The sequence below is a fragment of the Pungitius pungitius genome, chromosome 8 (genome assembly GCF_949316345.1).
Source record: "Pungitius pungitius chromosome 8, fPunPun2.1, whole genome shotgun sequence".
NCBI classification, from domain to species: domain Eukaryota; kingdom Metazoa; phylum Chordata; class Actinopteri; order Perciformes; family Gasterosteidae; genus Pungitius; species Pungitius pungitius.
Window position 1 is genome coordinate 12,801,960 of NC_084907.1, and position 27,251 is coordinate 12,829,210.

At 49.8% G+C, this 27,251-nt stretch overlaps 1 protein-coding gene across 8 annotated transcripts in view; it reads left to right on the forward strand.

Annotated features, from left to right (window-relative positions):
* foxp1b (forkhead box P1b) overlaps positions 1–27,251 on the forward strand; it is a 110,874-nt gene that overhangs the window by 58,263 nt on the left and 25,360 nt on the right. For 4 of the 8 annotated variants that reach the window (XM_062563860.1, XM_062563859.1, XM_062563858.1 and 1 more), the window contains 4 exons: positions 9,758–9,886; positions 23,829–23,966; positions 24,105–24,212; positions 27,050–27,200. In XM_062563860.1, coding sequence (XP_062419844.1) covers positions 9,758–9,886; positions 23,829–23,966; positions 24,105–24,212; positions 27,050–27,200 — 526 coding nt within the window. Of the gene's footprint in view, positions 1–9,757; positions 9,887–17,824; positions 18,027–23,828; positions 23,967–24,104; positions 24,213–27,049; positions 27,201–27,251 lie in introns of those variants that run through there. The other 4 variants (XM_062563862.1, XM_062563864.1, XM_062563865.1 and 1 more) reach the window with 4 other exon arrangements.

Sequence of the window (27,251 nt, forward strand, 5' to 3'; positions counted from 1 at the left end):
CCGAATTATGGGCAAATTTGTCCCGTCCCGACGCGCAAAAAAACTCCCGGTTGTTGTGAATTTGTGACGCATCAGACCCGCGGGGGCCGGGTGGCCAGAGCAGAGCTGTCCTATCAGTTCAAATGAGCAGTGAGGCTGGCGCTGCAAAGAAAAAGACCCCCCCCGTCCGGCGACCGGTAGCACATCTCCCCCCCCACCCCCCCGTCAGCGAAAGTGTCCCTGATTTGGGGTTGGGAGAGTTGGCAACTTCCTATGTGTGCTCTGGCTCCAAGGGCCCATCAGTGGGAGCAAGGTAACGTTTAAGTACCTGCAGCATCATACACATCATGTGTAAATGTTTTTGTGAGGTTTCAAAAATAAAGCTCTCTTGAGGAAAGTGTACCCCTGTTAAAATATTTTAATAATTTATTATGTTTATACAATATTCAAGTTCATAGTTTGATATTTATATTGTAGTTGAAAACAGCCCTGTTAGAAATTCATAGTAAAGTTAATAAAAAGTAAAAAGTTCAGAATTAACATTGATGGAGAAGGTCAGACTATTTCCTTCAGAAAGACCCTTGGTTATTTCATTTAAAATATCTTAAACTTTTTTGACCATGCCTCTTAAAAGAATCGGAATCGAGAATCGCTGGGAACCGGAATCGAAACAAGGAATCTGAATCGTTCAAATTCAAACGATACCCAACCCTGCTGATTTGGCGGTCAGCGGGCGCTGTGTCTGAGCCGCTGCTTCTGCCTCTTTGCATGTAAATCCTTTCAGCGGCTCACCTCCGAGTGAACTCTCCGTTCTGGTGCTGGCTTAAAGACAGAGGTGTGTTTTTATGACCAGGCGAGGCACGTCCTCTCCAAGGCCCCCCGAGCACTGCGTCCCTCCACCCTCCCCTTTAATCACTGTATCAACCGCTCTCATAAACTCCATGAGGTGTGTACGAGTGTGTGTGTGTGTGTACGAGTGTGTGTCTACGCGTCCGCGAGCATGTGCCCTTCCTTGTTTCCCCCATTTTTTAAACTTAATCAGCAAAAATAAAAGCCGTTGTAAGCCAGCTCATAATAAAGCGGTGATTATTGGTAATAAATACTTTTTATACATACTTATTACAGAGGCAGTTTTCTTCTTGCGCTTAATGAGAGTAATTTGATTTGCTCGAGAGATTACAGTGTCCCAGAATTAATGCGGCAATCCCCATTCCAAGATAGAGTGAGATCTAAGATTCTTCACAGGTCGTGTGCTGCTAGATGCACCCCTCTCACATAGCAGCTAATGGAGTTGAACAGCAGTCTGTCATCCCCCCCCCCCCCCCCCCCCCCTCTATAGCCCACATGCCCTTGGTTCCTGCAGAGCTTGTTGTTTGGGCTACTTCTGCCGCCTGTATTTAACTTTTACCTCTTGTTCACACTGCTGCTAAGTGCCTCTCTCTGGAGAAGCAAAAGAGCAAATAAACAGGCGGGCGGGCTGGGGGGGGGGGGGGGCGGATTTATTCACTGGATAGAATGTTCATTCATCAATAGAAATTCAACATCTGAACAAATTATTCACACAATTACACTAATTCAAATTGTTTTTAAAGTCTCACTGGGGCCTGTTTCCTCTTCTTTTTTTCTGGTACCACGTTAACATCTCCACACACGTCTGTGCAAGCCCTTCAAGCTTAGCGCGTAACTTCGTTCGAGTCGTGATCATCTTCTCCTGCGCCGCCCTGAAGCTGAAGGTGGCTCCGGCAGATTGAGGGCAGCCAATTCCGCCCCCGCACTGCACTCGGCATGTTAATTAAGCTCCAGGGGGTTTGGGAAAGTGCTCACGCCCAAAGGACTTATTTCACGAGTTGTTAGTCCATAAACACTATTGTGAACCGTGGATTTGGCTGCAAGTACTTGTGATGGTTTTAGATGAAATCTTTAGTGAGACTATCGATAGCTCCGCTGCTGCCCAAAAGCAACAAGCGTGAGTTTGTCTTTAAACGGGACTTAAACCAAAGGCCCAGCGCCTCCTTTAACTTTAACTTACCCTGCTGACTTGAGTCAGTTGTGGGGTCACAGACTGGGCTTTAGTGCAGAAATATCAGGAACGGGTGCTTGTTTTTTTTTTATACAAAGCTTAATGTAAATTGGCTGCAGCTTGAAGGGGCTTTAACATGTTAGATGCATAAGAATGCATGGACAGCGCCGCCGTGATCCACTGTGATGTCACTAATTAACCAAGATCGATGACCGTGATGAAGTGGCTATGATTTAAGCAGTGAGCCTCACTGGCTACACCAAGTCAACTCACGTCTTTACTGACCATGCTGGGTTCAGGGGTGGAAAGAAGGAGGCATTGAAAGGTGATTGGGTATCGTTTTGATACCCAATCAATGATCCATGGTACCAGAACACTTGGCTTTCCCAGACACCTTACAAATCTTCCTACTATGTCAATACAGATTTAAAAAAAAAAAATCCTTGATTATAAAAAATAGTTTGAACCACCAAAAGGAATAACAGATGATGTCTGTGCGACTATAATACATTACAGTCCAGTGTGACGGGTGATGTGTCCGACCCTGCTGAAGATTACTCCTCTTTATGGCCGCAGCTGATCAGATTTTTTCTATTTTCTTTCTTCCTATTCTCTTCCCTTCCTTTATTCCTGGCAGCATGGGATCATATTACCCATCTTGGAATGACTTCAACAGAGACACTGCTATTCCCAGGGAGCTGTCTCTCCCCGCTGCAACTCAATCCATGGCCAATTGGACTGGCCTCGTGATTTATAGAAAATCCTCTCATTCAGAGGAGCCCAGACTCAGACAGACTGGTGTTGTTAGGTCTCGGATCAGGACAGTTCAAGGCAGGGAGGAGAAAAACCACACAAAGCCTTCCCATGAAGGGGAGCTCTCGGAAACGGGAGACTCGGAGGAGACACTCGCCCGCCGTTTGGGGGCGGATGTCATTTCTAATCCGTCTTCCAGGGGGCCGTCTGGATTGGCTGTGGGCGGTGTCACGCTTGTTGTGTGCTGCACTGATTAGCGGCATTATTCATCCCGATGACTTACTTTTGCATCCACACACCCAGTTAATCAACGCACCCCGGGGCGCCGGGGCTGAGGAGCGGTCAGCTGACAATGCGCGGGCCATCGGGTCGGGTCCCCCTGGCAGCGTGACGCTCTGTGGCCACGGCTGAACTTACCAACAGCCCCCCCCCACCACCACCTCCCATTCCTCATCTGTAGCCGCATTCATCTATATTCTCCAGGACCGCATTGTAAGATTTAGGCGGGGCTTAGCGGGCGTCCCGGGTGTATCGACCACGTTGAGTCCTCTATGAGACCAGAGCGGATCCAGCTTCCCATTCCAAACAATAGCATCCGCGCATGATAAAACACGCTCACAGTATTCTGGGTCTCACGCTGGGTTTTTGGAAGCTCCCATTTTCCCAAGCACAACACCCCCCCTCGCTGCAAAGTGATGCAACGCTTCCAGCTCAGAGGCAATCGGTTGGGGGGTGGGGGGGAAGGGGGTGGGATGCGCGTTTTTTTTCCTGCGGTCTGCCTAAGCGCCCGGCACAGTTGGCGCGCCTGTGCTCTCCTGCTCCCACTTTATCAAGTTGACGGATATGATCGCTGTATTCAGCGGTGGGCATCCCGAGGCATCATACGCTCACAGCAGAAAGCTGAGGTCAGGGAGAGGCGGGCTGCTGAGATCGGCCCGCTGCGTCGTTCCCACATCCCTTTTATTTATTTATTTCCCCCCTCGTCTCTTTTTAGCTCATTTTATCGTCCTCTCACTCCCATACTCTTCTTTTTTTTTTCTCCCTGCATCTGGCTGTAAATGACAGCGAAGCGCCGGCTGTCTGGTTTGCCTGTGTGTGACCTGCCTCCTTTTAGTGGAGCCATTCACAGGCGATCCTTCCTGAAGTGGAAGCGGGCGGCTGGTGACACGCGGCTGTGCGCTGATAGACTTTCCGCTGGAGTGGATTAAATCAGCATCAGACTAGTGGAGCTGATTGCCCCAATATGAAAATGCAGTATCTTAATGGTACATATTTTCATGAGGCAGCCCAGTTGCCTTTCATTTTGCTGCTAATATGTCTATTCTTATGAGTCATTTACTTCTTTAATTACCTTTAGCAGCAGATGCACAATGGTGTATTAATGTGAATGATTTTTACTGCCACTTTATCACACTGAGCCCGTGAAGTTGAAAGGCGTAATTGAGGCGGAAGAGCGACTCATGAGAGGAACAATATTTAGCTGACAGCTCCTCTTGTACTCGGGGAGGGTGTTTATGAGTTTACACCGCACTAAAGCTGTAAGAAACACAGTATTCCTTTTAATAATGGCGGGGGGGGGGGGGTGGCGGGGGTGGGCGGAAACGCGTCTCACGTATTTAATCATCCCGGGCAAGTTGTTTGGCAGAATCCGACAACAACGCCGCATGTGCGTGTTTGTTTGTGTGCTCACTTGCACGTTGTTGTGTGTTTTGCGTGCTGCTTTTTGTCGTTTTTCTGTGGCTGAATGTAACACCTCATTTTGCAGCATGTGCACGTTGTTAGCGTGCAGCGCGCTGGGGAGGCGTCCTCAGTGCGCTGCTCTGATCCAGGCCACGTAGAATGGAGGCCTTCTTTGGCCATCTGTTGTTAGGCTGCTGGCTAAGCAATGCCGAGGGGGTGGGGGGGGGGGAATCCAAACAAACAGCAAGCACACAGCCATCGGGAGCTGTCAGGACGACATAGCTGAGCTGACCTCGCGGGGTCCGGGGGGGGGGCGGGACCCCTCTGTACTAGGCGCCGAGCGGACGAACCGCCTGCTCGGGGCGCTGCTCTCCCTCCCCTCTGCACCTCCTGCAACCTCCTCCTCCTCCTCCTCCCCATCTGCTGCATTCTCCCTCCTTCTCCATTTTACCTCTCTCTTCTGTTTCACACCCTATCTGCATCTTTCTGCGCCCCCCCCCCCCCCCTCTTCTCTCCCTCTTTTCAGTCCACTACCTCCATCGTCCGTCCTGCTTCTCAGCCCCCTCTCTTCTATCTCCACTCGCAGTTAATAACTTTGCTTTCGTCCTGTTTTTCTTACAGTCTCCCAAAAACATTCGTCAAGGCCCTGCATTACCTGTTATGGGGAGAGAGAGGAGAGAGGGGGGGGGGGGGTTACATGGGGGGAGTGTGTTGAACAAACAAAACAGGCTTTTTATTGAAGTCAGATTTGGTCTTATGTAAGTGCACGCACTGCCTTATTGTTTAAACGTGGATATTTGAAATGTTTAGTGTTGTCATAAATATTAATATATTAGTTGAAAAGTGCAACGAAGGAAGGGGAATCTAATGGTTGGGAGGGGTATGAAACGTTGATTTATTTATGTATTCTACATGAATTAGTTTGGGAATCTAAACACAGAATGGAGAGTGTTGTTGCAAGGGCCCTGTAGTGCGTAAAGGTTTGTGCATCAGGGGCCTGTTTTCCATGTGGAGTGGCTTTTTGGAAATGGCATTAATTACATACTCACTGGGACTTTCCCTCCTTTGCATTGCAGATACACACAGAGAAGGGGGGGCGGGGCAATTAATATAAATACAAATGATCCCAACTGCTTAACAAACTGAAAATGAAAATGAGTTTTCCAAGTGAATTTCATTACTATCTGTTTGCATAGTCAGAACTCGTTCACCAGCCCACGTAGTATATGAAATGTAGGGGTCATGGTGGTAGCGTTAGCGTAGCGTGCTAGCAGCGTATGTGCAGGGGCTGCTCGGGAGGAGAAGTGGGCCCCGGGGTTGGGTTCATCCGGGGGGGGGGGGGGAGGCTCGTCTTTGAAAAAGGGAAACAGCCCGAGTGATGAATGTCAGGTGAGTTGAGACGTGCGATCAGTCGGAAGGTCGAGCAGATAACCTTGACATTTAGGCCGCTGCGGTGTAACTAACCGCCCCACCCCCCCCCCCACCACTCCCTCCCCCCGCCTCACAGGCCGCGGAGCGAGACCAGAGGGCCCGGTGTCTTCAGAGCCGGACTACATTAAGAGCTCACCTATTAGTCGTGTTGTTGCTGGCTGTCTCCCCTGACTAACAACACCCGGCGAGAGGAGGCACACACCCCCCCCCACACACACACACACACAACCGATGCACATCTCGTTCCTCTCTCCGTCTCCCTTTCTCCGAGTGGCCGCAGGGATCCAGTTACACCTGCCTGCACATCTTCTAGCAATTAGGGGCAATCTGCTCGATAGCATTTCACGTTGAAGGTCTTCCCCGGCTGTGGAGGGAGGAGCTTTGGACCTTTCCAGGAGCAAAGAGGTCTCTCTGCTCCTCGCCCTCCCACCACGCTCGGGCCGCATCGCCTTGTCCGTCATTCAGGAAGCTGCCTCTCGGATCCCTTCCCCCGTTTTTGTACGCGCTCCCACTTGAAATGAGATTAAAGGGAGACGCATCTGAGACGTGTTTTACGTTGTTGTGTCTTTTGAAAAAAAAAAAAAAGATGCAGTGGGGGGGATTTGAGCAGAGAGCAGACTTGACTGTGTGGCAATGCTCTGAGCTGGGATTTGTCAGACACCCAGAGCTGGCTTTAGCAGCAGGAAACCCCAAAGCCTGTAAATAATCCACATGTGCAGCCTGCACATAAAGACATGCAGTACTTAGCGGTTCCCTTATCGCAGCATGATGGCCGAGGGACACAGCAGAGACTCCTGCCTCCACTAATATGGTGTGGAAGGAGATGCAGATAAATCAAATGTAATAAAACGCCCGTTGTTTATTGAGGAAGTTGTGGAAATTCTGGGAAAAAGCTGTGAACTATGAACACATTTCAGGAGGACGGATGGGGGATGAGGGGGGGGGGGGGGGGGACAAGGATGCAAATTTGCATCGGCTTTGTTGCTGATAAAAATTTAAAAAAAAAAAGAACGGAGAAACTTTTGTCATGTGCTGGAGGATGTTTTCTAATCAAAAGCACCTGCAGGGTTCAGTCTGTGTGTGTGTGTGTGTGTGTGTGTGTGTGTGTGTGTGTGTGTGTGTGTGTGTGTGTGTGTGTGTGTGTGTGTGTGTGTGTGTGTGTGTGTGTGTGTGTGTGTGTGTGTGTGTGTGTGTGCAGAGCTAGAATCAGTGAGCATAATGGATGCAGCACATTTTGTGTTCTACACATTCCGGTAAGAAGCTCTCTTCCCCACCACCCCCCAGTCCTCCATCACTGGGGGGCCGCAGTAGGAAGGTGGTGCACGCGTCCGATGCACGCGTCCACACAGCTTCCCGTCCTTAGACTCGCACCTTTCTGAGTAGAACATCAAAAGCGGATGCATTCCAGAGGAGGGGGGGGTGAGTAAACAGTGACAGTTCACAATGGGTTATTTTAGTGCCGCGTTGGGCCTCTCAAAGGCTCTAGAGGCCTGTTTAAAAAAATAAAAATACAAACATGACTGCAGCATTCCTCAACGAAGAGGCCGCCTCACAGCGCCGCGTTAGTCTCGCTCGCTATTTCCTGCACCAGCAACGGCCTCTGCTCATCTGGTGGCTTTTATAAGTAGAAAGTTCACACACTTTTAGCTTGTGTTTAGGTTGCGTCATCGTCTCTAGTGGTTGTGTTGCTCCGGTTGTGGAGGCGCAGTTTGGATTCACCGCAGTCACACAAACGCACGGACCGGTGGAGGCGCCTCTGGAGCCTTCCACCGCTTTCCTTTGTGTGAATTAAAGGTTAAGAATATACATGAAATATGGCGTACACTAAGGTGTCTAGAATTCTTTTCTTTGTGTTTCTGTACACCGACACAGAGTAGAACATACACAGAGCCCTCTTTAAACAAGACAACAGTCCCCTTTAATGTACTTGGTAGACTGCCATTGTTTTAACAGGCTCACTATTAACTTTCTCTGGTTCAAGTGAAGGTGACAGTCAGCAGACTTCCCAGAAACGCATCTCTTCATCCATTACTGTGTGAATTTCCTATCATATCCTGTTGACTCAACGGTCTTTGTTCCAACACCCTCGGTTATAAACTCACACACACAGACACACTTCACTGCATGTGTCATCAGTTCCAGGGAAAAGAAAACAGACCACTTTGTTTGTTCTTGTGTGCCCGTGTTACCACGCCTTGGGCGTTGAGAGGGCTTTTCTTTCACCATTCTTGAATCCTTTTATGAATTCTCAGTGTTGAGACATCTTAGTCAGTCTCTCTTTCTCATGATGCTGCGTTCGCTGACTACGCTGAATCTACGGAGTTCTATTCCTCTTTACTGTAAGTGTGTGGCCCGTATGGTTTGTGGGTTTGTGTGTCACCGGGTCAAACACCTACTGCACCCGGAGGTACTTGGCTGTTCTGGAGATGTTTTGTCGACACCACAGCGTGTCGTCAACATATCTCTGGTTCCCTCAACAAAAATCCGATGGATTTCTCCTTTATGGTGGAAAAAAAGCTCAGTCAAAGGAAACCGGTTTATGGTCTTAGCCCACTGGAGAGTGAAAGAGTCTTCACAAGAGATTCACACAAATGTCAAAGTGAAAATGTGAGATGTTAATATTCTAATTCAGTGGGAGTGAATCTCGCTGACTGGTTACCTCTGCTTATGAGTAAGGGGGGGTCCCCCTGCAAAACTTTGAGAATCAGGCATGCAAAGAAGTGAGACATGTGACTTGGGAGGGGGGGGGGGGGGTCACCTGGCTGGGGGGCTGGCACATGGACACAGAGGAGGACTTTCTGCAGCAGCGTGGCCCCACCTCATGTTTCTGATGATGTCATCCGACAGCCGGAGGAAGGGTCAGCGCACACAGAGATCATCATACAGCTGTTTTCTCCAGACACCTCACCCCCCCGCCCCCAGTCTGCGGCCTTCCTGTCTTAAAGTATTGTCAGACTTTAGAGGCAGTAAGACTGAGTTATCTCCATCGTTTCATCCCCTGCAGACATCTTAGTTTCACACATCGTTCTCAGGGCTCCTTTCCCTTGTTCACACGCCGCTCTCACTTCTTACTTTTCTCTCTTTTCCTCAAACACTCGTCCCTAACTGATGACCCCCTCCTATAATGGAGCGGGGGGGAACCCCTCCGAGGAGCTCGGATGTGCCCCGGCTGTTTGTTTGATTGCGGGAGCAGCGACGGTCTGAGGAACATGGAAAGAATGAGGCCATTTATTTACCCAGATGGTTTACTGGTGGAGGTGTGAGGCCGGCCAGCTCGCTGTGGGAACGCAGCGCTGCTTTTCTTGGTATCGCTGACCGTTTTTCAAGACTGCTGTGTGTGTGTGTGTGTGTGCGCTCTCTCTCCAGCTTTGTTTGTTCTGGATGGCATGTTTGATTATTTATCGCGAGGGAAAAGGGAGTAGCTGGAGCAATAAACATGCGATTGGACTGTATTTAGTTTTCCACGCAGAAGGCCGTGTCCTTTAACAGATATTCAGAGCCTTTTATTTGGGTAGTTTGAGCTAAAGGAGGAGCAAAAGACGCTCTCTGACTGCTTGTTTGCCGTAAGAGCAACTTATCAACAGATAAATATTTCCTCTGGGCCGCTGCAGGTTTCTTTGTGTGCGTTTGTTTTGACGTTGCTCATTGTTCCCGGTGTGTTTGCACAGGGAGCGTTAGATTTATGGCTCAATGGGAGAGTGAAAAGATCCTGTGTAATGTTTGTTTGTTATCAATCGGGAGGCCGAGGGGAGATTAATGTAAGTGGACACATCTGCTCCGGCGATAAGCATCAAAAGGTCCTCCAGGGACTTTGAACGTATCTACAGTACTTCTAGCTTTTCTATTGGAACGGTTTTAAAAAACCCACTCTCTTTATGCATTTCTCTTTATTAGGCTCTCCAAGTGGCGCGGCAGATACTCCTCCGGCAGCAGCAGCAGCAGCAACAGCAGCAACAACAACAACAACAACAAAACACCGGCCCCAAGTCTCCCAAAGGCAACGAGAAGCAGCAGAACCTGCAGGTACTGCTCTCATTGGTTCACCCGTGAGATCGTCACACGACTTTGTGGTTGATAAAATAACACAAAAAAAAGGAAGAAAAGTGGGGAACTTGTGCAACTCGCTCTAGAACACGGTGTGCGAGGGGGAAATAAGCCACTGAGCAAAGTTCACAAACAGGAAATTAGAATCGTGCACGTACACACACACACGTACACACACACACACACACGTGCACAGCCACGTGTCATCTAAATCTTGACAGAGAGCGCTAAGCTGTGGTATGAAAGCATGAAACAGGCCAGGATGTAGAAGAAGAACCACTGAGTGGCCAGTTGGGCTCATCCACATCATCCCACAGCACCTTGTGTGCTTCATCCCCACTGACTGCACTGACTTTGGGAGGTAAAAGCAAGAGACTCTACTCCTCCCACGGAGACGTGAGTCCGATCAAGCAGACACACAGGTGGGTGTGGTAGGAAATCCAGGTGGAAGGCTTGGAGGTGAAGTAGGTGGGGGGGCAAGAGGGGTGGAATTGGGGGGATTACTCAGAATGCCTTTGTGATGCGAAGAAAATGCAGCGGGGACAAAACAATGCTTGTAATCTGAATATGTGAAGCTACATTCACGGTAGCTTAGTGCATCTTTGTGTTTGAACAGGTTGTTTGTGTCGCTGTGAAACGACTTCAGGGCATATTTTGGTAATTAATACAGAGGCCCTGCTCCGTCCCTGTGTGTGTGTGTATATTTTTATCTATATATATATATATAATATTTAATACCCGTAGTATCCCATTGGGGGCCCATTTTAATGAGCCATTGTAGCAGCTAGGTCTAATGTCAGGTTGCGCACAAGCCTCTTTGTGGTGCAGATGTCTTGGGGAAGAGCGCCGGAGGATGAAATGTGACTGTGGTGACCTTTCGGCTGTGTGCATATTTGTCAGGATTCAAGTAAGTTGAAAGGAAGGGACTAAACTGTTCCCCCGGATCGCGCTGCAGAGGTCAGCGGGGGGGGGGCGCGGATTCCAGCGTGCAGCCAGTTGTTGGTACACAGTGAAGTACGGGACCGCCTCCCGCAGACAAAGGCGAAATTAAAATTCTAATTTATTAATGTATACGGAGAGCCGGGCCAAGCTGTCACTCAGCTATTGAAAAGAGAGAGTCGTGCCCCCCCCCCCCCCCAGCTCTTGCGAAGAGAGCACAGCGCTGGCCGTGGTATCTAACCGACACCGTAAATTGGCCGCTCTCTAATGTCGTGTGTTGCGTTGAAGCCGCCATTACGGGGGAAAAAAGCCACACGTCCGGACGAGTGTTTGTTTCTGTGGGAATTAGATTTGGTGCTAATTAAACACGCGGCGGGCGCATCCACGCACACGGGTCACAGCCGGGAGTTCATGCATAAACATCAGCGGGAGGAGGATGTACAACATTTGGTTTTGTTGCCTCTTTCCCACACCGTCTCTCTCTCTCTCTCCCTCCAAACACATTTAGTCAAACTCCAGAGGGTTCGGGTCTCATCCCACTTTTAAGAACAAACCCCGGTGCCTGGAGGAGCCCCATTCCACGCACAGCGCCCCCCCCTCCCCGTCTCCCCTCACACCGGCCCGGATAATGATTCTCGGACTCGGGTCATCAAAAGACATGGTCCCACAATTAGGAGGCTGTGTAGTAAGCTGACTCCCCACAGAAGCACCTGATCTGGGGACGCGGGCTCCATTCATCTCAGCGGTCTCGCCATTAGGCGCGAAGAGACGCGCCGAGAGACGTTCTCTCATTTGGAGACGCGACTCCCGCTCCAATTCATTCTCATTCAAGTCGAAAATAATGAAGCGCCGCATGTACAGAACGTTTGTAAACAGGAGAGAAAAAGAGACCTGTGTGGAGCAGTAAAGGGGGGAAAGAATACGAGTCAAACAACCTGCAGGATCCTTGATCAACATTAAATGGCTCTTTGGTTTTATATGTGGAACAGGGCTCGCCTCCCCACACACACACACACACACACACACACACACACACACACACACACACACACACACACACACACACACCGCCCACCTCTGCCTCTGAACCAAGATGCCTCCACTGCAGCCCGGCGGCGCCCTAATCAGGCCTCGGTACACAAACAGCTGCCCACGTGGCCTCGACAGCAGCTAAACACACTCGACTGGTCAAAAAGGCGGTAAATTACGTTGACTGAATGACACGTGTGATTAAAACAATCGTCTCTTTGGCGCCCCGCACCTACAGTGGTGCAGGGCGGCGAGAGAGCGGCGACTCCCACCCCGCTAATTACCATTATCAGTGAAATGGTACGGTTTGACTCATTAGTTCCATGTGCATTTAATTAGAGGCAGGCTGAAATTGGATTTAACTTATTACTTTTTCATGGATCACTTTCTTGTCATCACTTCAAATTGGATTGCAGCCCCAGGTAACTAATTATGGCAGCCGCACGATCAGGAGTGGAGAAATAGGTAATTAGGAACAACACCGTCGGACCCTCGCTGATAGTCCACCGAGGGGGGGGGGGGGGGGGCTCGTTGAGTGGCGTCGCTCGGCGTGCGAGGTCCCAGGGGGGGCACCGGGCCTCCTGCGGGGGATTACGCGGCGTTGAGCTGTGCTAAAGATGTCTATCGTTTGGAGGTGTGTGTGTGGGGGGGGGGCTCGTGGCCAATGCCACGAGGTACAGAGTGAGGTGGGGCCTGTCGTCGGTCTCATGTGCGTCGGCACTGATCGCCATGGCAATACACGGATGGCCATCGTGGGCAGATTGGTGCCACTCTCCTTGCTACAGTGAAACTCGTAAGGCATTGGAAGCAGAAAGAGCAACTTTATCCTTTGTCTTTGTTAATGTTTAATGTTTAGTGTTTAAAAGTTTAGTGGTGTGTCAGTCTTAAGAAATGGTGCATTGAACATTTGTCATGATGTCAAAGGTGCATCACATGTTATTCTTCAGACACCGTTAAGCTGCTGATAATGTTTCAAAATGATGCCAGCAGACAATCCTCTTATCTGTGCTGCTATCCCCACTTCTTTCTTCTACTCTTTATTTTTTCTAAGCCCCCCCCCCCCCCTCTGTTTTCACACCACAGTGTACAGCCTCACAGAGGGCATCTCCAGGTCAAAAGATAATGTCTTTTCAGTTTACAGGATGAAAGCCTTTTAAGTTGTAGAGCGCCCCTCCTCCTCCTCCTCCTCCTCCTCCCCCTCCTCCTCCTCCTCCTCCTCCTCCCCCTCCTCCTCCTCCTCCTCCTCCTCACGTTTGCTCTTCACATCCTTCATTTGGAGGGGGTCAGAGAGGAGGGGGGTGCGGCGTGACACAGTCCAGAGGCCGGGCCTCCGCCTGACAGGACGGGGGAGAAGCCGCCGGGCCTCTTCCCCCCCCCCCCTCTTCCCCCCCCCCCCCTCTCCCACAGCATTGTCCTGACACACGTGTACCACGGCGCTCCAATCTGTCGTTGGAGCTCAGCCAGGCCTGCAGGGCGATCAGAGGCAGCTTTCAGGGGGGGGGGGGCAGCGGTCTACTGGCATGTGACAGCGAACACCACACTGTGGATACGTGTTCCGGGGATAGTTTGTGTGAGATAATCCAATTAATCTGATTCTGATTCTAAATGTGTAAGATAAACGTGCACAAATCCAAACATTTACAAACGGCCGCTTTAAGCCCCTGATGGAAGCTGCAGGTGTGTCTTCACAGAGCACCAGGTAACTCGACGTGTGTGTTTGAAGACGTTTCGTTCGCAGCAGGCCGGTCGCTGTGGTTTTTGTGTACGGGATCCAGAGGATGGTCAGGGGACCTCTTAGGTGGGTTTTGGCGCTGGCGGTCTTCAGATCAGCTAAACCAACGGGCCTCAGAATGGGCTCACAGACACCAGCTTGGTATCAGTCGGTTCATCTTGCTGTTGGTGAAGAGGATTTGTCAAACAATTCATCCTGAGAGCTGTGTTATTTGTCCTGAATACACTCCTGCTTGAAATCGTATTTGCTTCTTTGCCTCCGGGATGCGCCGTTGTCATCAATATTTCATGGAAGTGTCGTTCAAGAATAGCTCCCTCTTCCCATCTGCAAAGTGTCTCCAGCGGTAAAGATCCCATAATTCATCAGTCGCGTGCCGGAACCCCAGGAGGATCTCATCTGTGTGTGTTTGTGAGAAGTCTCAAGGTGATGCGGTAATGAAATCTCATTTTGACGCACGCGTTGCTCTGAGGTGATAACATCTGTCAGCAGTGATCAGCGAGGACACGGCGGCCCCACGCTGGCGTGGAGCATCGGGCCCGTCTCCACGCCGCTCGCTCCCCTTGTCATATCGTACCAATCCATCGTGTGTACGGTGTAGATTAGAACCAGGTTTGGGATAATCCTGTCACAATGAAGTCATCTGTCCAAACTCCACGCAGCCAAGCAGAAAGGGGGTGGGGGGGGGGGGGGGGTTACAAAGCCTCTCGCAGCCAAGACGATGACTGTCGAATTGACTCCAGTCACAGCGCTCGGAGCCACTCACCATTTTCACAAACCTCTTCTTCTTTTCTTTTTTTTGTTGTTGTTGGAGGCCTGACGTTTCCCCTTCAAGCAGTGAACCCTCCTCATCCCCCCCCACTCCCCCCCCCCCCCCCCCCCCCCCCCCCCCAGAACGTGTTGTATCTGGGTGTCATCCTCCGGCGCCGTGTCCCGGCGCGAGGCGTGTGTCGTTTGGAGTGAATCACAGACGGGACGCTTTAATAAACACCAACAGTCGGCTCTTCAGATTCTCTGCTTCCATTTTCTTCCCCGATTGTTGGGAAAAGAAATGTTGTCTCGCTCAGACAGCGAGAGAGAAAGAGGGGGTTGGAGGGGGGGGGGGGGCAAAAAGGGGCCTCCAGCGGCCATGAGGACATCGTTTGCGGGTAGTGTTTCTTGTTTGTGTTGGAGACAGTGCGGCAAACCATCTCGGTCTCCGTGTTGTTCCGCCCAATCTGCAGAAAGTCAAAGGAACGTTGTGTTTTAGCCTCGTGTCGATGTCTGCTCCTCTTCAGGAACGTTCCCAGCGCAGAGACGTTTGGCTGCAGCCTCGGTCGGCGCCGTGCAGCGGGCGATGGAGCGTCGGGCTGCACTAGAAACGGCTTTTGGCGTTTGTGCTCGCCATTAGGCGTCAAAGCCTCCAAATACAAACAGGAACACAACAACGCGGACTTGTTGGCGGCTTCAGCCGTAGTGATTGAGTTTCAATTCACCAAAACGCCCCCTTAAAAGCAACGCTGCAGCTCGGTGTTCTTGTTCTGAAGAAGTGAATACCACACAAGACGTCACATGACCTCAGGACATATTGTGCAGTTCACTTCTGCTGACTGCACAATGTTTTTTCTGAATGGTGACGCTAGAAGTAAATAACCTTAACCCATACATATCCGTGTGTGTGTGTGTGTGTGTGTGTGTGTGTGTGTGTGTGTGTGTGTGTGTGCGTGTGTTTATGATGGACTGGTGACTCATGCTTGACTTACTGTAACTCCACGGCTTCGGGTGGTAACCTCATTCACTCTATGACTTCTTCTCAGTTTATTAGAGGGCGTATTGGTGGGTTGAGGGTGTTAAAAGGGAAGTTCAGGTAATAGAAATATTTTCAGGAACAAGAATGAATCAAAAACCATAAAGAAAAAACCACTTTGTGAGCTTTGACTTCTTGAGCAAAGCGAAGCAGAACGCACCTCTTCAGAGTCGTAGTGCAGAAACATCACAAAGCCTCGATGACGTCATCGTTAATGAGCTCTGAGCTTCTACGCAGCCCAGACGAGTTGTTTGAATGTCTCCTTTGACTTTGATAACAGACACCGTCCCAGTAATAAAGATATAAAGAAACAATAGACAGATCTACAAGGTGTTTCTGTTGCCGTGGCGATACTATATAGAGCAGCTGTTATTCATGGAGGTGCCCCACCTGCCTGTAAACAATGATTTACTTTACACAGGGAAACGGGCCCCGTTTGTTTTCTCATGACGACGGTCCAAGAAAAGGAATGACTGTAGTTTTGTGTTCGCCCTCCACTTACCCCCCCCTTCCCCCCCATCCTCTCCATCCAGCTGCAGCAACGACATGGGTTGGCACGGCGGTGCGGCTTACTCACCGGGCCGCGCTGGATGTGTGTTGGAAAAGGCTTTGTAATTGGAGGCGAGTCGTTATCTTCAGCCAGAGCCCAGACATTAACTCATACTTTCACTCCAAGTGGAGCAGGAAACATAATGTCATCCAGTCCGTGTCATGAGCACTCTGTAAACTACCGAACGCCGGTCCAGGGCTCGAGGACGTCACTGTGGGGGGGGATCTGTACAGCGTGTGTATCACATATGTGTAATTATTTTACATGGCGCAGGCACAGAGGCAAAGGATTAGAAAGACAGTGTGTGTGAGAGGAGAGGCTTGAACTGTGTGTCTGCTAAATTTATCATGAGGCCTTTGGGAGCGTTGAAATGAGAACGGTGGCCTATTACTGCTAAGAAGGTGTTTTATTGAGAATACGCCGACATGCCACCCCAGGGAGAGTGCTGGGGGAGAGGGGTGTGACTGTAGCCTAAACCACTTTCTGCGTGTGTGTGTGTGTGTGTGTGTGTGTGTGTGTGTGTGTGTGTGTGTGTGAGCCGTCTCGAGGGTTTCAGATAGAAAATAAAAGCGCCTTTTCTTCCACTTAATTATTCACCATGATATGTATTGGAATCGTCACTTTTGACGCTCAAGGTGTCTCAGTCAATAATTTATATAGGTCAGGCCAGCTTAGCGGCTGCTTATTGGTGGAGGAGAGCGCGTCTGCGGACTGGAACGCGTCCCGCTGACGTTCCTTCATCCTTGGCCAAAGGGTTTAAGGCCGCTGATGTGGAGCCGCGCTTTATTGTCATGATGATTAACACAAGTGAGGTTTTAATCTCGCCTGGTGCTTTTCTTCTAATTCTTTGTTGAGTGGGTTGCACAAACCAGAGAGCCTGTTTTTATTGTTGTTGAGGTCTTTATGCTTTATCTACTACAGAATGAAGTGTGCTCGTTGTTGTATTTATATATATATATATATATATATATATATATATATATATATGTATATAAATACAGCGTACGTGTACATATAATGAATATGTATATATATGTATAACATGAATATATGCAGTCTCTCTTTGGTGAGTTCAGCAGCATCTCCAGTAGGTGGCAGGCTGCTGTTTTGCTGTCCTTGGCCCCTCACTGAGTGCACACGGGTGTTAAAGAGTGCGATGCTATTATGACAGCTAATTGCTCTCATTGGGGGGGGGGAGTCGGGTGCGTTGCCTGGTTCCGTGGCTGCTTTAATGTTCGCTATTAATATGAGTGGGTTTTCTTTTTAGCTTGGTTGAGGCCAATTTGTAGTCACATTTAATATATAGATATATCTCAAAACTGGGTGTGTATGGCGACTGGTTCAAGTTGCATTTTGGTGGTGGTAAAACGAGCTGTTCTCATATACATCATTTCACTGTAAAAAATGAAAAGTACAAAGCGCCCAAATTGTTTGTGCATCTTGTTTTCTTGTATGCTTGTTTTCAGCATGTGAAGCAAGTCGTGTCTTTGTTCCGCCACTATAAACAATTCCATTTAGCCGAACAATAAAGGGGCCGATAGCGGGGGCCACTTTTGTGTGTTTACTTATCAGTTGTTTAATTAAGGGCCTCTTTTCTTTAGGCTGCCATTGTTTCAGGAGCACGGCTGGGGGTCAAAGGGTTAACAGCCGTCAACTGTGTCTTTTTTTTCTTCTTCTTTCCTTTTCTTTTCTTTTTTTTGAAAAGGGGCCCCCACACAATGGCACGGGTTCACCTGCAGCTCAGCCCGCAGGCTCCCTATTGTGTGGCCCCGTTTGAATTGATTATGTTTAGGGGGCCGCCTGTGATTGGTGGAGAAGGGCGTGGTTGATTGGGTAGTTTTGTATCTTGTCAGCCGGGGAGCGACCTCGCGCGTGCAATCTGTCTGTATCCCGAGGAAGGTTTGGAGACTCCACAGCAGCTCTCAGCCTCCCCGCCTGCCAGTCCTCCCCCGCTCTCCCTCACCCTCGCTCTCTCTCTCTCGCTCTCTCTCGCTCTTCCTTCGCCGCGGCGCTCTCCGCTCTGCTTCACTCCGCACCGCGTGGCCCAGCTCTCTGTTTACCCTGCCAGCTAAATGGAGTTTGTCAGGTTTGTCAATATGATTGATTTTCTGTGATTTATTTTTAATTTTTTGTTTGTTTGTTGTTTGCCTGCTTTCTTGCATGAGGGTTGGAAAAAAAAGAAAAGAGACTTGACAATTCTCTTTGACCGGGGGAAGAGGGAAGGAGGCTTGATTGTGGCGGCTGCCGTTGATGTGGTGTGATTGCGGTTGTTTCTGTGTGACAGTGGCGTTGGTGTGAGAGCGCCGTTAAGGGCTCCCTGTGCCGCCGGAGACGCCGCTGGTGCACAGGCACGGAGCAGCTGTCATGTGCCGAGCCGCCTGTTTGTCCCAGCAACAGTTTGTGTGCCGCTGAGACGCAGCCCGTCTCTGTCTGCTTAGTTGTGTTTACTTTGCCGACAGTGAACCAGTTGAGCCGCATCCTGTACTGTAGCGTGCTGTTTGAATCATGGAATGTTCCGGGGGAAACAGGAGTCAGGTTTGCCTCCTCTTTGACACTCTATCGTTTCTGTACATTTGAAGCAGGTAGGCAGGAGTTTCTCTAGTTCCGGGGGGAGGGGGGGCGGGGGGGGCTGGTCAGTGGGGGCTCTAAAGGCTCCGGTCTGCACTAATCCTCCTGTCACTCTGAATTAAGACGCACTGCCACAGCTCTGCATTTGACACATTTGTCACCACGAAACCACGTCGGGGCCGAAAGTTTTCAGTGTGCGTCTTCATCTGTGTGTGTACTCGCAACCCGGGCTGCTGTTTGGAGGGAAAGTTGTGGGCTTTTTCTCCCATGTCTGTCTCTGCTGTCAAGTGCGAGTCTGATCTGACAGCTCTGAGGTTTTACACAAAAGACAGTTATTGACGTCCTGCTGCTTAATGACCCGCACGTGCTTTTCCTCCAATAACCTCAAGCAATACGACGCACGCCGTTCACTTTTTCCAAAGTGCTGGCATTGTTTTACTCCGTTTTGTGTGTTTGCCCCAAATAATAGTTTTTGCCACCTTGCGTCACTGCAGGAAAAGAAAGTGGGTCCCTTAAAAGAAAGGGAGCGATGGAGGAGCACAGTGGAGAACGAGGAGGAGGAGGAGGAGGAGAGGGCAGTGAGCACCGTCGAGCCGTGCAGCTGTGCGGAGCCGCGCGGTTTGGGGCGAGCTGATTGGGCTGACAGTTTGTAATCAAAGTTGATTTATTGTTCATTAGTGGTGCATTAGCCCTTTCAGGCAGGGCCGTTATTTGTGCAGTGGCCTGTCAAGGCGAGGGGCTGCGAGCACCTGTCATTTCTAAACCATGACATAGGCAACCAGATATTAGCCGTGTGCCGAGGCCGGGCGGAGGGGGATGTGCTCGGGGGGGGGGGACCCGGGCTCTGCGGGGCTATCCTTTACAGGGACGGTCTGGTCTTTGTAGTGGAGGCAGGCGGAGGAGACGCACAGACCAGAGACGGGGGGGGAATAGTTGAGCGGTGATATCGTGAGCCGCCAGCTGCTCTCGGCTGTTATTTCCCCTCTGAAGCGACTTTTTACTAGAAAAAAAAGAGAAAGGGTTTGGCTGTCATTCATTATGTTCTTCTTCTTTTCTCTTTTCAAGGGTCATTATTGCTGCGAGTTTGTGAGTGTGTTTGAGATGAGATTAACTCACACTTGAGTTTGAAAGGGTTGAGATGGTAGGATCATAACCAGATTACAGTGTTTTATGGCAGAAGGTCTTCTTCACCACTTATCCCTGTCACAACCTATATATATATATATATATATATAGGAATTTATATAGGAATTTCTATATATGTATATAGATATCTATATGTATATAGATTTATTTTACAATAAGTGTCGTGGTGTCTGTAAAATAAAGGGTGTCTTGGTATTTGTTGTGGCGTTCATTGATGTCCCCTCACGTTACAACATTAGGAGGCAGCGCGGTTTGAGTCCTTCTCGTCCGCCGCCATGGAAACGAGGATTAGCGCCTGCCGCTGTGCAGAGGGTAGAAACAATCTGAGGACGGGATGCGTCGGCCGTCGTCTTTTAACTAGAGTTTAATTTAAAGGGGATTTTAGGGGCTCTGTGATCTTAATTAAATCTTAACTGAACTGCGTCGTGCACGGCTGCGTCACCAGGCTGCAGCCGGTGACCCTTTGGATCACGGGCTCGCCGTCCACGCCGACGGGGACGCTGGTGTATTTCGGGGGTTTGTGGGACGCTGGCTGTCACGCCACATTTGTGAGCAGAGCTCAAAAGGCCTCCCGGTTGTGAATGGGGCACCTGGGAGGCGGGGCTTCGGAGGTCAGGAAGGAGTGACACAACCTGAATTCTTCTTCTTCTTTATTGCTCACACGTTACAAGCATTAACAATAATACTGTGTGCACGAGAAAACAGCACAATGATAAACTGGCAGTGCTGCAGAGGTGTTGGGGGTGTGCCCCCTGCCCCCCCCCCCCCCCCCCCCTCAGTGGGGGGTCACCTGCAGCGGCGGCTGCCTCCAGCGTGGGGAGCGGCGTCCGCAGCTGGCGGCTCAGCTGCGGACGCCAGGCGCTCGCTCTGCCGTTTGTTTGTTTGAACCCGACACCGGTGAAGAAAACCTGTTTGTTTGTATTCCAGAGGGGGGGGAAAAAAAAGAAGCTAATTAAAACGCAATCTCAGCCGTTGTTTTTACAGTTGCTCACACAATTTGAGCCCCTCATCACCCCCGCCCCCCGGTTCAGGATATTAGTGCGCGCTGAACGGAGACGAGATGTGGCTGTGATTATCCTGTTTATGCGAGCTGTAAACATTTTAGAAACCGCTTGATTGTGGTTGATGAGTAAGGAGTAAGGAGGTCGCTCCTCATGCTGACGTCCTCCTGTAGGACTGCGTACACATTGTGCTGTTTTTATTTTTATTTTTAATATTAGGCAAAAAGGTCATCTGTCAGAATGTAGTGACTGAATGCAATTCTATTATTACTAATATTATTATTATTACTATTATTATTATTGTTATTATTGTTGTTGTTATTAGAGAGGTAAATAAATGCTCTTTGCATGGTGCGGTCTGGACGATGTGCTCACACATCACTGTGGTGCGACATTTTCAGCGTTTTCTTGCGCCACTTCAGGCCGACGTAGAAGAGCAGCTTCAAACGGACTGTGATTTCTCCAGGGCCTGTTATTTCTTTTTTCTTTTTTTTTTACTTTTCCATTTGATGCTCCTACAAAACAGGATGACCCCAGGGAGCGCAAATGAAAATTTGATAAATCCCTGCTTCATTTATTTATTTTTTCTTCTTCTTCTCTGCACCTCGCGCGGCTGCTGAAACGTCCGTGTAGAAACGTGAGCTCCGCGTCCCTCCTTTCTGCTTCCTTTTAATTGCCTTTGCGGCAGTGGAAAGGGGGGCCATCTCCCATCGCTCACCCCTTCTCCTCCTCACTTTGACCCCTGACAAGTGATAGGAGGGGGTGGGGGGGTGCTAGGGGAGCATCTTCCTCAGCTCTGAATCTGTGACCGTCTAACGTGGTCCGATGTGCGGCTTGTGTTCCCTCTTGAAGCTGACAGGCTGCAGGTGTCCTTTAATGCCACATGTAAACTGTGTGTGAGGTGGTACAAGGAATCATTATATTAATTATCTATAATATTGTTAGATTTGTAAATGTCAATGTATTTCATGTGTTTTCTTTCCATTATTCCATGTACATTCCTAGACTGAACACACAGGTTTTAGGTCTACACAATTTGCCCGTATGTGCTTGTCGTGCTGGTGCAGAACGTTGCCTCCAGCCACTCGGCCCCAGGTTTGCATGTCAGTGTGAGGGAGGCACCTGGAGCAGCTGGGTGAAACTCCTCAGAAGGTCCCCAGACTTCTCACCGTCGTGTCAGCGGAGCAGATTAGAGCCGAGGCTGCGTGGATCCCTCCCGTTATTAGCCCAGTGCGAGGCCTCCTTTAGCCGGTGATATATTTCATCTGTTGTCGTGATGTTATCCCAGAGATAAGGGAGCTCACCGCGTGGGAGTCTCTAAATGGCGACTGGCGTTCTGTGTTTGCGTTAAATGGGCCTGATACAGCGGACAGGGTTATATTTTTCAGTTGAAGTGCTTCCTCTCAATAGGATCCAGTCTTAGGCAGATTTTCACTCCTTCAGCACAGGATTAAATGGTAGTAGTTACATTGATCAATAGGTTAAAAAGCACACAATCCCTCTTGCTGCTAATGACCTCAGTCGTAATGGGTAATAAAATGGGGGTCTGTAATAGCCACTCGCTGGGGCACAGAGGAAGCTGCTTCAGCTGTAGTCACTGCGAACCAGACGCTCTACGAGAGGACGTGTGAAACCAAGACGTACACCCAAGGTGTGAAGAATTAAAACGGTTGAATTGAAAGGAAATCTCCCTGTAATTTGTAATTAAATTGGCAGCTATCGAGCGCTAAAGTGTGTGTAAAGAAAAAAGAAAAACTCTGTTAACGTGCAGCAGTTATGTCTCCGGCTCCCCCCTCTCCCATCACACTCTATATAATGTGGCATGACAAAATGATTATACTTTTGAAAATAAGGCTAAATTTACAGCTTTAACACGGCAGTAAAAAATAGAGCATGACAAGTATAGAGTAGATTTTTAATGCACGCAGTTAAAGCAAAGCTTCAAAAGGAAGGGGGTTTCATTATTATTTATCCTCGGTGCGTGCGCGCACAGGGTGGGGGGTGGGGGGGTAAATGTCATGTTTAGACGGGGACTATATATCACATCGTGTATGGCGCTTGCACGTCAGCGAGAGACGGGGCCGCGCGGTTGACCTTCAAAATAGTTCATCAAGATTAGCGATGCCCAGAAAAAGGGAAAAAAGGAAGGAGCTCGTTGGATAATGACTGTGAAATGAAGGGAACGGGAGGCCGAGGCTATGCAAATGACAGGACAAGTCATGTGCAAAAGTCAAGATGAACTGCATATTAAGACATAATAGGGTGGGGAATTCATATTGCATTTTTCATTGAGTCCTGGGTGGGGCCGGGCCTCTGCTCCATTTCCCCGCCCTGACCTCCCCGCCGCGGGGCTCTTTTTTCCTTACTCCTCGGCTTCATGTCTGTGTGTGTGTTTTTTTTAATGCCACTGAATAAGGCTCGTGTCAGGAAAAGGCCCCTTAGTTAGCGGTCGAGGTCTTTTTAAAACCGCATTCAGAAAAATGCATGAAAAATTCAAAAGGGGTTGTCATTTGCCGGGAGGCGGACGCACAATTTGGGTGACCTTGGTGGAGGCGGATCAGGTGCTGACGGAGGCCCACTTATGCACATACATTGCTAACTTTCCCCACCTGCCGAGAGGCCCGACTACCCACCACACCCCCCATGTCACCCGGGGAAGCAGCTTTTAATGGGCTCGCACATGGCGGCGGCTGAGTGGCAGCATCCAGTCACACTGCGAGTCCCCGCCGCCGCCGGAGCAATTAAGGCATCTTGACGACTGACGGTGTCACAACACATCACTTGTTTGCGAGGAGCCGTGCACTCGCACCTTCTTCTGCTGGGGGTCACTTGGGGGCCTGCGTGCCCCTCCCGCAGGCGCTGCACGTCGTCACGACGACAGATCGCCGCTAGCAGCCTCCCCGATGGAGTGTTCTCACGCGGCCTGTGCCGCGGCACGCGATGAGCGAGCCAGATCTTTATTTTGAGCTGGTGTGGGTGCTTTCCCATCAGGTGTGGCGATGTGTGTCAACAGTCAACAGACTGGCACCATTTTATTTATATTTGTAGTTATTTGTAGTCAATCTTTTTTTTTTCATATTTGATCCTGGTTTCTGGCTTTTTCTTTCCTGCACAAATCCTACACTGTATTATGTGTTGACATCCCTCCATCGGGCCTTTGTGTGTCCGCCCAGGTCCCAGTGTCAGTGGCTATGATGACGCCTCAAGTGATAACTCCTCAGCAGATGCAGCAAATCCTTCAGCAGCAGGTCCTGAGCCCTCAGCAGCTCCAGGTTCTCCTCCAGCAGCAGCAGGCCCTCATGTTACAGCAGGTAATGTGCACCGCACACTCTTCCTCACAGATATTCCTTACAGAGTTATTACAAATTCACTTCTTCTGCCTCAAAGGGTTTTTTTTTTGCGACTGACAGACTTTCACTCACATGTCGCCCATTGCGTCTCTTCTGCAGCAGCAACTCCAAGAGTTCTACAAAAAGCAGCAGGAACAGCTCCACCTCCAGCTCTTACAGCCACAGCAGCAGCAGCAGCAGCATGCAGTCAGCAAGCAGAGCAAAGAGGTAGGCTGACATCACTTCAATTCCTGCCTTTACCAAAGACCGAGCATGCAAGGCATGTGTGCTCCCTCCCTCCACCCCATCTGCTTCCAGACTGTGGTTAAAGTAGGGAGGGGGGCGGGGGGGGTCGTCAAGTGCACTCATGCTTCTGATTAGCATGTCAGACCTGCTGGATGAAGGGTAACAACTGACTGATACACTGCTAAATGCACAGCGTCATAGAGCCTATTCCTCCAGATGTTGTTGTTGTTGTTTGTTTCTTGCAAGGACACAAGTGTCGCGCGTAACAAAGAGATGGCCGCTCCTGTGAGCCTTGGGTAGGACATAATGAAGGGCGGGGGCCGCGAGCGTATCAATCTGAGAGGCTTTTCTCGGTAATTAACATGGAAATGGCAGAGGAAGAGAAGGCATGTAATTGTGAGATATCAGTGCACAGAGCGCTCCCAGCTTTGTTGCCCGTGTTATTTTATATTTTCCCCCTCGATCTCTCGCTCTCTCCCTCTCTATATATCTATATATATAGATGTCTATATATATATATAGATAGATATATATAGGCCTGCTCATCGGGCAGCAGCTTAATGCGTGTTAATGACGCTGTGGTCAGAAGGATTTCACAGACGATCCAGGAGAAATGAAGCCGTTTTGGCTTTCGTCCCCGTTGAGCCGCCGCGCGTCCGAGGAGAGTGGAGGAAGCGCGGTAAAATGACGGCGGGGGCCGCGCGCTCGCTCGCGCTCACACGTCCGCGTCCTGTCGGCGCGGCCAACTTCAAAGTCGCAGCTCCCTAATTAATGAACTGCGGGCTTCAGTTTGGACAAGTGTGTGGTGTGATGCTCCCATAAATCACCGTGACAGCGGAGCTGCTGGGCCTCAGATAGGGCCTGTCACCGAGTCGCATCTGATGTAAACACAAGGGGAACGGGGCAGAAAGGAGGGGGAGGGTGCAATTGATCAGTTGAATGGAGCGCGAGAATAAAAGAAAAGCCAACTTTTGAAGCATATTATGTATGATCACAGGAAATGGATGCAGCCTCGAGAGGCTCTCCCCCTCCGACGATGTTTTCTTTCTCTCCCCCCCGACGCTCTCGCTTTTTCTTCTTCTTTTTCTTCTTCTTTTATTTCATTCGCATCTCAAGCAGCCATCAAAAGACAGAGTGAGAATTATGCAGTGACTCCCCTGTGGCTGCCAGACAATAACCCCCTGTTGTCGCTTTGTGCCTCTTTTATTTTAAAGACATCAGAATAGAGTTTTTCAAAGATCTTTAACTTTTATATTTGAAGCTTGACAATAAAGGCCTGCCAGTGTCACTCTTTATCATTTGTCAGGGACTGTATTTTTCTCTCCCTCGTGCCACTTCTTGTTAACCTCTTATTTGGTCTATTGGTTCTGGGTTTTTTTAATGTGTCTGCATGCTGGGAGCGCACGGGAGCTCCTGTCAGCTGACGCGACCAGAAGAAGAAAAAACGTTAAATTCATTCGAAATGCTCGATTCTTTTCTTCAGAAAAGCCACCGTCTTTTTATTTAGCGTCTCTGATGAAAGACATTGTTCCCTGTGAACTCCCGCCCCTGCAGTCATCTTTGTGTCGAGCTGCACAACAGAAAACCACTAAAGAAACAAAAAAAGAACCGACAACCTTCCCGTGAGATGCGATCGCTCTGTCCGGCCTGGATGAGGGCGTGAATCCGTGTGCACACCTATGACCCTGCTGTCAAAGCACCTGATTGATCCGATGAGACGACCCCGCTCACAGCCCAGGGCTTTATTTTTAGTGAGGCTGGTCCAGGAGGCGAGGGGGGGGTGAACATGGGGGGGGGGGGGGGGGGGGGTGTTTCAGAGCCGCCAGCAAGGGACCCGACAGCCGCGCTGCTCGATTGTGAGAAGTAAACAAAGTGGTGTATCCTGTGTTTGGTAACAGGGCGCGGCGCACAGCTTGGCAGCACGCCCCCCCCCCCCCCCCACACACACACACACACACACACCACACCACAGAACCGGCCTTGTATACTCACAAACAGGCCAGCAGCATCCTGTTGAGTCTCCGGCATCCTTATCAGACTACACAAGGTGACCTGCTGCACGGTGCTGCGTGTGGATCAGGGTTTACTGTGGATCCGTGGAGAGGAGGGAATGGGAACGTAAAAGAAGTCCGCTCCTCTGCGACCTCGCTCTCCTCATCATATCCCTCGTTTGTTGTGACTCACAGGAGATATGAGCTCATTTCCTTCCATTTCGCTTTTTCACTCACCCCAGAGCCAGAAAATGTGTAAAGGCAACTCATTAGAAAGTTCCTTGATGAAGCTACCACGTGTGTGTGTGTGTGTGTGTGTGTGTGTGTGTGTGTGTGTGTGTGTGTGTGTGTGTGTGTGTGTGTGTGTGTGTGTGTGTGTGTGTGTGTGTGTGTGTGTGTGTGTGTGTGTGTGTGTGTGTGTGTGGGGGGGGGGGGTTGTTGTATCCCTGAGCTCAGCGCCATGCCTGGGAGAGTTGCTGGGCTGGTTATTAAGCACTCTGATTTAGTCACATGTTGTTTGCTAAATTATGAATGGCTGTAATTAAATTCCTGTGGCTCTTATTATGAATGATTAACTATGTAGTTTCATTGTTTGTCACTTCGCCTCCCGACTCCTCGTTAATTACCACAGAGAGAGAGGCAGACGTAACATGTTCTAAATGCTTTCACCTTTGCATTGAATGAAACTCCACAACCTACGAACACTGTTTTACTTCAACAGCACACATGGATCAAGTGATGTTCCCCGGCTGCTTCTATACATGCATGTACATTTACACACACGTGTGTTTGCTGATGGTGTGTGTGTGTGTGTGTGTGTGTCTCCAGCAGCAGGTGTCGGCGCAGCAGTTGGCCTTCCAGCAGCAGCTCCTGCAGGTCCAGCAGGTCCAGCAGCAGCATCTGCTCAACCTTCAGAGGCAAGGGCTGCTCACGATCCAGCCCGGACAGACCGGATTGCCGCTGCACTCGCTCACTCAGGGTCAGTACCTGGTGTCCCGCCGCGCAAACCGCCTGTCCGTCACTCACTACG